Source organism: Barbatula barbatula (assembly GCF_947034865.1).
Source record: "Barbatula barbatula genome assembly, chromosome: 23".
NCBI lineage: Eukaryota > Metazoa > Chordata > Actinopteri > Cypriniformes > Nemacheilidae > Barbatula > Barbatula barbatula.
Genome location: NC_136786.1, coordinates 19,467,336 through 19,481,023, shown reverse-complemented (window position 1 = coordinate 19,481,023; position 13,688 = coordinate 19,467,336). Strand labels below are relative to the sequence as shown.

Genomic DNA, 13,688 nt, shown 5'->3' with positions numbered 1-13,688 from the left:
TCGAGCTTTCTCATGCAGTATATAGCTAAAGTCTGGAACAGCCGTCCTGATACTATTGGAGGGCCAGACACACTCGCCCAATTTAAATCTAGATTAAAGACACATCTTTTCAATAAAGTATATATGATGCACACCAGTATTATCTCTTGATTATAAGTAAATGAACAGCAGCTTCGCTATTTATTCTGTCTCTGCCCTCCTCCAGAGGTCACCACAGACCTCCTGTGAGTGCCTGAGGACTGACTGACCATCAGGACGCCTGTTCAGAGGAAACTACACATTACACCTGCTGATCGTCCCGTGTCATCCTCCTGTGAGAGAACCTGTGGACTTAACTGACCGTCCCAGCTCATGCCATCTCCGTCAACAATCAAGAGCAAAGATGGACCCTCGTTGTTTTAATCCTAATACTAACTTTAGTTTATTTTGTCTTTCTTCCGGTAAAGGTGCTTTGAAACACTGAAACGTTGTGAAAAGTGCTGTATAAATAAAACTTAATTTTTATATATTCTTTCACATACGGTCAGTCTGGTGTATGTACTGTACGTATACAACCGTGCCAAAGCCCACGCCATGCGACAGATGCAATGTGCAAGCATGTGCATAAACGTGCATCCGGCCATCTGTATGTGTAATTAAGAAGTACAAAAAAGAGAAACAAGCATTTGTGATTTTGCTGAACTCAAAACGCATTCTTCTTATGGCATCTGCCTGTAGCTGGTGAAGTTAGAAACGGCCCCCCACAGCCAGACAATATTTGCTGACATATTTACATTAAAATATAACAAATGAACAATTCATTTCACTTACTGGTAAAAAACACTTCTCAAAACTGAAGCACTAAAAACAACAGCCATATTAACTCAACGTCTCACAATGCATTCTGGGATTGTCTTAACTGCAAAGAACACAGACACAACTGTCTTGGATTTCAGATCCTGTGCATTGGGATCATGTCATACTTTAAAACGCTGCCTACAAAAGCAGCTCACTAAGTTTTCTCAGCAGTGTTATGCAGTGTGCAAGAATTTATGGACAATTTCTAATTTCCTTTCACAAGCGAAGCACACGAAGGTAATCGGGTCAAATGTGTTGTGTGTGCGCTGAACTGTGAACAGCACGGTGCAAAGTAAACATTGTACCCATCAACGTCCTGCCAACCACAAACCACTCAAAGCAACAGAGAAACGGTGGGAAAGAAAGAGAAAGGTGGAGGGCGAGAGAGAGAGAGAGAGAGAGAGAGGAAGAGGATATGCACCCTGAGAATGATATGAATTGCACATGTCTTATTCTCAACTATTCACCTGGCTTTTATTTCATTTTCAAACCCTTTGAATACACACACGTGTACTGTATGCTTTGTGCAATGATGACAACATTAGAACTACACGAGACGGAGTTTGTATTCTGAAACTTAGAAAGCACTTATTGATCATAACACAGAAATATAATATCACAACTGACCAATCACAATCAAGTTTTCCAGAGCTTTTGGAACATTTGAACATCCTTTAAGATGTTGCTGGACACAATACAACATTCTTCAAAGTACACAATATAAGTTTGAAGGGGATGTTTGTGAGACAAGCTACAGGAGTCGATCTCAGATTCTAGCGATTAAAACCTACATTTAACCGCATTATATGCACGTTTTATGCACCAGGGAAACCAGTATGACATTCGGTTGAACTCGAGAACAACTTGAGGATCAGGATGAGTTCAACAAACGTCTATATTTGTAACTCAAAATATCAACAATGTACCGCTGTCAAACATTCTGAAAGAATCTGGGTTGTTTCAATCCATGTGGTTGAGTCAAAACTACAACAGGTAACCAGAAACAACAATGCCTTTTTTGAATCGTGGCAACAGTCTTCATGATATTTAATGCCCTGACAAATCATATATAAAATAATTTTAATTCATTTTAACTAATTCAAATGATCATGAAATTAAATGTCCTTCTTCAAACATTTTGAAGACTTCTTAAAGAGGACAAACACCAGCAGTCTATCTTCCCAACGTACCTTTAAAAACACTCAGCTATGCCACAAGCAATGGCAAAAATAAGACACTAGACTTCAATACATTAGGACATTAGAAATGTTACACAGATGACCCGCCTGCACACATGTTTCTCAACTCTGCTCTGGATGTTTTGGTGTAAAATGGGGGGCAATGCAAAGTGTCAACACGTGTCAAATGAGGGTGACACGCCGAACATCCTTCTCTAAAGTCACAGTGGCCCTCAAACACCAAGACAGCTTCAAACACAAGCCACTGAGGTCTGAATAGTGAAGACTCAGCACATCTTATCTTGAAGACCTTCAGTCACAGGTGAGTAAAATACGCTTTTCTGTATAAGATTACAGGTGCATGCACACATTTAAGCACAAATATTGTGTCATGTGACACTAGTTGTATTTTGGTGTGATGTGTAGAGAAACTGCCATATATCACACAGCCTTTTGTTGTAGAATTAGAGAGTGTTGAAGTCACACTAAGATAACATTTATTAAGACATAAGAATGATATTGTTGAGCTTTTACTCGAACTCTATGTCTTAAAGATGATTCATGATATGGCCTAATAGAGCTTTAGTAGGCCTAAAATGTACAATTATAATTCAAATTTAAAAGAACAAAATGTAAAGACAAAAAACGCACAATAAAAACATAAAAAAATGCATCTCAGACAATGATTTTAAGATAAATAATAACTGTGTGCATTCATTTGAATGATTGACTTGGCTTGACTGTCATTATGACTCACTGTATTATTATTATCGGCTCTTGGGCACCTCGCATAAAACATTTTCAATAGTGAACTATTTTCTTAGCACTTCTTAATTCTTTTACATGCAACGTTTATTTCCTCCTTAAAATGAATGTAAATGAGTGCAGAATGATTTCATTCTAAATCAGGAAAAACGTTGAATTGGCGGCATAAATGCGCGAAAACAAATATTTATGAAGAATCATTTGAACCTTATGGAGATTTACAATAAAGCCAATTAACACGCACGCGATCTATCATTAATTTAACAACACTAATTGAATCACTAAAATGTATTACGACTTCATTCACACGCTCGTTTCGTGTATATCTGAAAGATCTTACGGTGAAAGATGTAGATACGGATCTCCAGTCAGTCGCATGATGCGCAGGTGCTGCAGCACCATCACCACCGCCATCATCCTCAGAATCAACTGTTTCTTCACATCACCATCTCAAAAAGCCACTTCTTCTCTTCCACAGAGAGCTATCATCACACTTCTGCTCGAAGTGCCCCACGAGTGCGTTTTAAAGCGCTTTGGCACGCAATGGTGAGTGATAGCGCGAGTGGGAGTCAGACGACTGTCGGCCTGTGACACGCGATCGGTCGCGAGATGAGTCGTCTGTGATTTCATGTGACACTTTATTGAAGATATTTCGTGATCTTATTCTCCGCAAAACGCACCTGAAACTAGACGTGACATTTGATCGGTGACGCATCAGTCAACAGTGTTGGACGAGTTTCCATAGGGACGAGATTTGTTGTTGTGACTAGACTTTCTGATATTAATGTCTCGCATGTGAGTCGTGTGTGATGCATTACAACGAAACAGTGATTGTATTCGATTAAAGCTTGCATTCAATTGACAAAATTAATCTACATATTGCATATAAACAGATGAAGAAGTACCATTTGTCGGATAGTAGCCTGTCAGATACTTTTTGTAACCAAAGGTTCCACTGCGCAAACGATGTTCAACATTAGTTTATTCGACCATTTTTATATTAGAAAAGCCTTTATTTCAGCTTCACTAAATTACTTCAATGTTATATCAGTCATTGGTTCATTCGTATGATGCAAGAAAATCGGTTTATATCGCTCAAACTGTCCCCATTAGTCAATAATAAACAGTCAAGTAAAAAACGCCCGCACTTCTAAATAAATGACAAAAAATTAAATCATTTATTTAGATTTAAATCTAAAACCACAAATAATTTTATGAACCCATTTTTAAACTATATATATATAAATGTATTATTTATTTACCCGTCATGGCTCATGTATCATGTTTTACACTTCACACGTCTAACCTTCTTAATGAACTTTGGATTGACCTGACACGGGTTAGAAACACATGCGCGCCCCCTACCGACGTAAATCCGCAACAACAACGGGTTGAATGATGCAGTCATCGTGGCCCAGTTGCAAGAAACCCCTCAAGAAAATAAGTTGCAATTCTAAAGGTTTAAGCCTTCTTGACCATAACCTTTCACACAAGTAGCACATAAAAGTGATGTGATGTTTCTCTGCCGTGTTTCACAGGTATGGAGGATTACGACCTAACAACAGAATATTCTCTGGATGAATACTCCACCACTGAAAACATCAGCGAATTTATTGAGCTATGTGAAGCCAGCAAAGAGCAAAAGCGGATCACAACTGTGATCCTGACGACAATCTACCTCATTGTTTTCTTCTTGGGCGTAGTTGGAAACATGCTGGTCATTGCCACCTTCGCACTGTACCGCCGTCTTCGTCTGCGCTGCATGACCGACGCTTTTCTCTTCTACCTGGCCCTGTCTGATATGCTTCTTCTGCTGACTTTGCCATTGCAGACGGCCGAGACTCTAAGCGGCATGTGGGTGTTCGGCGACGGGCTCTGTAAGATAAACCACAGCATGTACGCTATCAACACCTACAGCGGCCTGCTGCTTTTGGCGTGTATTAGCGTTGATCGCTATTTGGTGGTGGTCCGCACCAGGGCCGTGCGAAAGCTGAATTCTGGGATGCTGTGCTATAGCACACTGTCTGCCACAGGGGTGGCGCTGACCTCTGTCATCTTAAGCCTGCCAGAGCTGTGCTTCTCTTCTAAAATCACGGAGACGGGTACGAGTAAAACTTTATGCAGCATGGATGTGTGGGCAGACGATGTGAGTAAATGGAAGTTATGGTCCCAAATAGCAAAGATCACAGGGTTTTGTATTCCATGCGTGGCAATGGTTGTGTGCTATGGCGCCATAGGCCGGGTGTTGCTCCGTGCCAGTGGGAAATGCTGGCGCAGACAGAGGACTCTGCGTCTCATGGCATTGCTTGTTGTCCTGTTCCTGCTGTTTCAGTTTCCTTACACTGTGGTACTTCTGATCAGAATGTCCACACCCAAACCAACGTGCGACCAGTGGAACTGGGTCAACCTTGAAGAAGAGATCACACGCGCCCTGGCGTACGTGCGCTGCTGTCTCAACCCCTTGCTCTATGCTCTGGTGGGTGTAAGGTTTAGAAATGACATTGTGAGGTTGTTGACTGACACCGGGTGCATGTGCCTGTCTCATCTATCACCACAACATGACAACGGAAGCTCCGTCACTGCCTCCTCCCCTGCCCCGACCCTTCTGTCGCCCCAACCATCCGCCTGCATGGCCACCAAAATCACACCGACCGCAAGAGAAGTAAACACAGCCCAGACCTTCATTTTTCCAGCGCCCGGATCTGATGAAATGAATTTGGTGAAGTCTTGGTGTCATTAGTGATCATACAGCTAAACAATAAATAGCTCTGAAATAAAACATTTCTCCGTTCTCTTAACCATCAAACATATGCAAGATCTGATTTGATTTAAATTGCTTATAAACTCTGCTTTTTTTAAATGCTTTTTCTAATTTCTATTTTCAATTGTTCATCAGTAAAAAGTTGAACAAAATGATTTTTTAAGAAATTAGCAATTGTTTTATTTTAATGGTGTTTTATTCAAATGCAAATAAACATCTATCTGCACTTTTGTCGTCTTTAATTTTTCAAGAGAATCTTCTTAACTGTGGAAAAAGACCACAGAATGATGAAGATGTGCACCTTCTGAGCAAAGATGTAGGCTATGAAGAAATGTTAAACAACACATTTATACTGATATCTCTCCAGTTATAAAGGGTTTAATATATGTTTTTTTGGAAACAATCAGAGGATGTAAAAAGAATGAGTAGAGGACAGAAAGCATTCACTTCCCTCTTCATTACAAGCTGTTGGGTCCACCTTTTCTCAATGCGCGGAATTACCCATTATGCCTTGCGTATCAAGACTTTGATTATATCTATTTCTGTATATTTGGAAAGAAGTTTAGAGTATAAACAGATAAACAAACAATCTTCTTTCATCAAAGATTAATACAATAAAAAAAACATAAAATAAAACAAATATATAAAAAAGAGAAAAAATAATAACTATGTAACATAACTAAATAAAAATAACTAAAGAAATAAAGAATGGCCATTAAATTACAAAAAGTTGAGGAGCTTCAAAAATCGTTTCGTATTTTCAAATTTGTTATTTTGTGTTTCTAACGTTTAAAATGGTTAAAAAATCTGTACAGTATGTACAGGGGAAAGTAATATAAGATGGTTTGGAAAATGCGTTATTTAGGTTTTATGAAGGTAAACTTGGCTAAAGTAATGAAAAGTAATCAAGTAATGAAAACCACACTGCAGCGCTCACTAAATGTGTTCATTTATATTTTGTGTGAGAGTAAAACTCTTAGAAAACATTTATAGAAGCTAAAGCCATTCTTGCATTTTAACAATAATGGTGATTTGTTGACATTTCTAAAGTTTTTCAACATTATTTGCGGCCAAAATAAATATTGATGCCAAACATGGACAAATCAACAGTTGATCAACATTGATTCAAAAGGCTTCACATACTCCTTTGCTATCTGGGCTACTGTTATTATGGTCTTTATATTATATTATATGTTATAGATTACGTGATTCAACTAAATCTGCAGTTTCAACTGACCATTATTAGATGTCCTGTTCCTCGCTTGATCCCATTTGTTGACATTACCAAGTTGGGTTAAAAAAGATCACTGTAAGAAGTCGGACAGCGACATCTACTGGGGGATGATGTCATTTAACTCTAGCAAACAACAGTTACATATTGATATACTGTATCTGATATATGTGTAGAAGAACTTTGAATTGATATTGACCGACTTTGATCTCACCCCAGTAGGTCACACATTCTCAATTAAAATTCATCCTCAACACGGATCGCATGTGGTGTCCCCCGAGGTTCCATTTCGAGTCCTTTGTTTTTTTGTTATATATGTTTCCCCTTGGATCTATTTTTCAGAAACATGATGTCTCTTATCATTGTTATGCTGACGACACATAATTTTATCTTCCTGTCAAGTCCTGCAAAGGAAACTTGATTTTAAAACTTATCTCCTGTTTAGAGGAAGTTAAAACATGGCTGTCATAAAGTTTTCTCATGTTAAATGATGACAAAACTGAGGCCATTTTTTTTCGATCTTCAATGTGTGTCACAGAGATTGGAAACCAACTTGGTCCCATACGGTATCTCTGACATTGCAAAACAGAGTCATAAATCTAGGCGCCATCTTTGATTCTGACTTATTATTTGATGAGCAGATAAATTCTGTCCTTAAAAGAAGCTTCTTTCATCTCCAATCTATCACTTAACTAAAACATTGTCTCTCGAAGAAATACTTAGAAGTAGTGATCCACGCACTTATGACATGCCGGCTTGATCACTGTAACTCACTATATGTGGGTCTATCTCATTCCTCCATCCGTGGCTTGCTGCTGGTCCAAAATGCGCCAGCTGGACTCATTACAAATACCTAGATACCTGCATGTATGACAACAAAAATACCTTTGAGCAATGTGAACATTGGGGCCGTACAGTTGATTTATTTCTGTTGGCTATTATATTCATTTTTTTCTACTTTCTTTTTTAACTATTATGTGTTTTATTGTTTATCATAAATTATGCTTATATCCTGTACAGCACTTTGGAACAACGATTGTTGTTTTTATAAATGAAAAAAACGCGAACTTGAACTCTCATCAGACAAGACACAGTTAGACATTTTGGTCACACTTTCCATTAAGGTTTCCTTCATAAAGGATTTATAAAAGTGTTCATTAATGGTTAATAAATACTTTACATATGCATTATAAAGCAGTTATAACTGCATAAATAAAATGGGGGATTTCAACGAAATACCTGCCAAATAGTGATGCAAACCATGAAAATGTGCCTTAATATGGTGGATTTGTGTGAACCTTAATATTACACTTTCACAGGTTATCAATGTTCATAACTCATGAATAATGGTTCACACTAATCCACTATATTAAACCACACTTTTAAGGGTTTGCTAACATTTTAATCTTAACATTTATAAGTTAGGTGTTTGAAGTTGTGAATGAATACTTCACAGGCATCCACTTTTCTTCAAAGTGCACTTTCACGGGCTGTCATTACTTCTTAATGTATGATTCACAGTAAAAAGGTTTTATGTAGCCTTGTGAGCAAGCATTCTGTTTCTACAATAAATAATAAAATGTTTTCTGGTTTTGATTAACTATTGGAAGTAATTGAATCATTAATAAAACATAAGAAGTTTACGACTATCTTTGTGCATTTAGTGTTAAAAAGTGATCAAAAGTTTGATGAATTTATCTTGGCAAGCTTTGGATCAGCATCATGATCTGAAGGCATTCTGGAGGTCACCGGAAGACATTCTGAGTCGGATCAGGTGAGCAACATGGTTTGAAAAGTGACATAAGATATAAAATATACAATAATAAGAAAACCAACACAACGTCATACAGTCTCCCGTCTGGCCTAATTTGCAAATAAATCATGAATAAATACATTTATTAAGCATTAATAGCATGTGAGTTAAACATGGCTCACTATTTGGCAGGTATTTCGTTGGAACCCCCTGTTTTATTTAAGCATTTAAAAGTGCTTTATAAATCATTAATGATCACATTTATGCTTTATAAAGGGAACCTTAATGTAAAGTGTTGTAAGAAGATTATATTATATACTTTATACAGGGATTTTACTTCAGGGATAAAGGGATTTGTCTTAATGGAAAAACACTCAATAACACAAACACCCACATACAAAAGCCATTTCTATTTATAAAAGTGAAGAAATAATCAGAATACAATCTTTTCTTTAGCATATTTAGTGGGTGAGGCTTGGAGAGCTCAGAGCGCTGAAACTAAAGAAAAGATGCAGAAGTAGGAAAATATATTTATCACTTTCACACAACATGTACTCAAAATATATTATTCCTGCAGGTGTGTGACCCGACCAATTCAATCTCAAGGCAAGAACGTAACTTTTAGCCAATTCTTATGATTCTTATACGATTTCATCTTGATGTTTTAGATTGATTTGCCTTCGTGCCAGTGGTGTTGGTTTAGGGACAGGATTAGGGGTGGGGCTTCAGTGTGGTTTTTCCTAGTAATCATACATTTATAGTACGATTCACAAGGCACAGATTCATATGAATAAGCCATCTTGTAAAATAGTTATGAATTTCCAGAGGATCATGTGGGAATGTTCTCATTTCACAGTTAATGTGTCGTTGTGGCATTTATGCGAGCTGCTTCACTCAGGCTTCATAACTGTTTACGTGAACTAAGAACTTGTCACGGTGTCGTGCCGGAGAGAGACAGACGAGAATCCAGGTAAACGAAAACGGGTAACTTTTAATAAATTAAACAGACTGGTACACAAAACGCAAGACATTCAATAACTGACAATGGGAAAAACGGAAACACAGAGTATAAATAGTCTTTGATAATGAGCAATGATGGCTGGCAGGTGCGGGAAACGGCGTGATTACAAATGACGGACAGGTGCGGGATAGTGAATATAAGTCCATGGGGAAAAACCGGCAGGGAAACGGACGGGAGTGTTACAGAACTCCTTTTTACGTTCTCTACATAACTACGTTTTCTATTCCGTTTCTTGCACTTTGTCAATATTGTGAAATGCAATGATATGCCAAAAACAGACTCATATTAATGACATCTGAGTTGTTAGTTAACAGTTGCTTATGTCTTAAATGAATTGAAACAGTTGGATGTGTATCTGTAGCCTAAATCCGACCAGTGAATTAAAGTGACAGCGGTGTAAAAAATAACAAAAGACAAATTCAATGACTGCTCTTGACTTAAGAAGATTTGTATCTTTATATGTTTAAAAATGTCTACATTATTCAATTCTTTGAGTTCTGTAGACCCATTTGGTGGTCAAATCAAATGGTGAAATAAGGGTTTTTCTAACCCCAACTCTGGCCTAAAAGGTTTTTCTTTTTTTTTTCAAATGGAACACACACCTATCCCACGTGTCCACCATTCAAGACAAGCAGCAAAATATTTCACTTTTCGTCCATTTGTCCAGTCTCTGAATGTATAAAGAGAACAAACTGCAAAAAGCAACTTTACTGCAGTGATTTTAAGTAAATTATTTATTTTTCATTTTGCTTAAATTCAGTAGGCTAAACTCATCCAAAAACACAGGGGCTGTGTTACTGTTAAATAATTAAAATAATTAAATTAAATTCAATGAAAATGTTGTTTAAATTAAGCCTTTAAATAAGATCAACTTGTTGATTTTTACCGTGTGATAAAATGAGATTTTCTTCTGAGAAGAGGAGGGTAAAGGAGTCCTGTGGGTGTCTCCAGAATCACTTTTGCCTCGGGCCTCCAAATGTTTAAAACTGGACCTGTCGCTTCAGTGAAGTTTCAATGGAAACGATGACAAATCCATCAGATATGTTACGCTCACAGGACAGTGTGTTCTATATGTATGCTCCATATGTGTATACAAACGTACAGTATGTGTGTGTGTATATATAGATATGTTGTGTATGTACGTATGTGTTTATTCAATATTTATATTCCACTGAAGAACTGCGATTCTGCAACCAATGCCATTATTTTGATATTGCAGCTTATTGTGTGATTTTTACTTCTACACCACCTTTGAGTTTTAGGAGCATCATACACACAGCTGTAGATTCAGCAGCCTTAATAAAATACATTTAGTTTGGACTATTTTTTGGTCTCAAAACTTTGGTCACGTTTGTAGAACAATGATCACAAAATGATCACAACAGCAGTCTATGTGAACTAAACTGTGGCTCAATTTTCATTGTTTTTTTTCAATACAAGAAATCTTTTTCTACCAAAACTTGATGTACAGGCAACATTGAAGGTCAACACGTTGCTGATTGAGTTTTCCTAATTCTCTTCCCTTTCCTTCTTTAAAAAAAAGAAAAAAGAAAAAAAAAAACTTACTAACCTCACTATTCTGAGCTTTGTATACTGTGCTAGGCTTTAATGGACTAGTTTGATGCACTTATGTATTATGTTGCCTATGTTGTTATAATTGCTTCCAATGTTTCCTCATCTGTAAGTCGCTTTGGATAAAAGCGTCTGCGAAATGACTAAATGTAAATGTAAATGTAAGGTAGGTTTTGAAAATGCAACAAATCTACTGGAAAGATGGCAGAAACACTACGAGTGGCCGAAGCAACAATTTGATACAAATTTGGGACCAAAAATGATTCAGACACTTTAACCTGAGCAGGTTTTGCTAACAGTTTTCTCAATCTCTTTGGCTCATCTTCTTGGAATGACACCTAACATTCTCTAAACTGTAAATTCAATGTGATGTGCTGTGGGCAAACTCCATGTACAGCAGATGCTTTCACATCTACTTGATAAGTTGGTTGATTGTATATTAAGTGTTTTACAGCCATTTCCAGACAATTTGCCAATTTAGTGGACATTACAAACTTCCCATGTCATAGATATTCACATAATATATACGCACGTCTTATAGAGTCTGATGACTGAATGGATCATTTGCACGTGATGGTTCACACGATGAAAGAATGTTCAGAAGTTTTGAAGAGATTGACTGAGAGTCAGCGAATCAGTTTTGATCAACAAGCTTTATGCTTTCAGTTATTCTGCTTATTGTCGAGAACTTTTGCACACATGTGCCAAAACACATGCAATTTACTTAAATCAATTATGTGAACAAGAAACTAACTGGCCAGAGTCCCAAACTTATTGTTTTGTTAAAAATGAATGTTGTCTCATTCAGTTCTTGTCCAATTTTATTACCATTTTCTTAACTAAAGGGAGTAAACTGTGATAATGTGAGAAATCTTGAAAGTGTCTGAATACATTGAGGTTTGTATGTACATACACATTTAATCTGCACAAAGAAACACACACACACACGCACACACACGTTAACAAGTGCAACAAAATACGGTGACACCTCCATTATAATCATTTCCAGTGAAATGTCACTGAAACAGCCCACATACTCCTACACTGATTGAGAAATAAGAACACGTGCGTGTCCAAACCTTTCAATGTACACATGTGTTTATTCAATATTTATATTGTGCTTCTTTAGAACTGCCATTCTACAACTATTGCACTTATGTTGATATTGCAGCTTAGTGTACTTTTGTTCGTCCCTCAACACCAGGAAAAGTTGAATCGGACTGTTATTCAACTTAAACATTGCATCATATCTTTGAGTTTTATTTCAGGTGTATCATCGCTGTAAATCCATTAGACTAAGCAAAATACATTTAGATAGATTCACTGACAGTTATAGGACTAGGAGTCTTAATCCCACTATTTCAGCACATTCCCTAAAAATGTAATTTAATTTAAATATACACTTCTGTGGTGCGCAGTAACGAAAGAGACAAGTAGCTGAACCACCAAGCCCTGGAGGCTGCTCCATTACAATAGACACTGTGCTCGGGTAAGGGAAGGGTTGTGTGCGGGGAAAAGGCTTTCGGTAGTCCGGGTGTCTGTGAGTCTTGTGAATGTCTCCGGGTGTGGTTTCGGCGAGCTTGTGGTGCTCTGCCGCTGGAGTCTACTGGAACACAGCGATACGATGTTAGTTAGCATGTGTTTGAAGGGTGTTGTAGCTCACCCTGTTCCTCTCTCCATCTGCTCTTATGCAGCCTGGAACGGGCTTCAGGTGCCGACGATCGGCAGGTGCGCGGTGTTGATCGCCTCCATTTCCATTGCGACGCTGATTGCGCAATAGGGGTCTTGCCACAACTTCTTTAAGTTATTAAATTCTTACTCATAACTTTAAAAGATAATAAAAAAATCTAATAATTCCATTTTGTATATTTTAAAAACATTTATGTTTTTACAGTATTTACTATTCTTATCTGCACATATGGTAAACATTTCTGAACTTTTAGTTGTTTAGTTAAAGTTTTCAGACATTCTGGCATACTTTTGATTAATCTCCTTACACAAACTGTATATGTTTCCCTATACACAAAATAAGGATTTTCTTTTTACTGCCTTTCCTAGTGCATTTATATGATTATTTGTCTGGTTTACTGTAATCTCATGTAGACCACTGAACACAAAAGAACAACATGTTAAGACACTAACACAAGCCGTGCAGCAATGTCGTGCTTTAGACCTTTCGTCCATATTCTCACATGTGCTCATTTCACAATCAGTGATTTGTCTCACACCACTATAGGTATGTTCCATATATGACAACATGCCATTCTCAAGAAGAGCAAACTGATCCGATAATGAGATCCTGAGAACAGACGTCTTGATTTCACAAGTTTCACTGGAAACAGTCACAAATCAGATTTGTCACGGTCACAGTACAGTATGTACTAGTTCTATGTGTATTCTCTGTATACCGACATACATTATGTGTATGTATATATATGTATATACTGCTTATATGAAGAGATTATTTCCAAAAGGAGATTTTTACTGTGCATTCCAATTAATATCAATCAAACTGCTTACAAAAAGCACAATAAATCATGAAAACATAATAAAGAACTAATAAATTATAC

The 13,688-nt window shown here is 37.3% G+C and overlaps 1 protein-coding gene across 2 annotated transcripts; it reads left to right on the top strand.

Annotated features, from left to right (window-relative positions):
* The first annotated feature begins 2,240 nt into the window (after positions 1 to 2,240).
* Positions 2,241 to 5,766, top strand: ccr10 (chemokine (C-C motif) receptor 10). 2 transcript variants are annotated; one of them, XM_079487554.1, is made up of 2 exons: positions 2,241 to 2,337; positions 4,319 to 5,766. In XM_079487554.1, the coding sequence occupies exon 2, from the start codon at positions 4,321 to 4,323 to the stop codon at positions 5,518 to 5,520; it is 1,200 nt and encodes a 399-aa protein (XP_079343680.1). In that variant the 5' UTR covers positions 2,241 to 2,337; positions 4,319 to 4,320; the 3' UTR covers positions 5,521 to 5,766. The 2 variants fall into 2 exon arrangements, with proteins under 2 accessions (XP_079343680.1, XP_079343681.1); XM_079487555.1 differs by lacking the exon at positions 2,241 to 2,337 and adding an exon at positions 3,151 to 3,326.
* Positions 5,767 to 13,688: the final 7,922 nt, after the last annotated feature.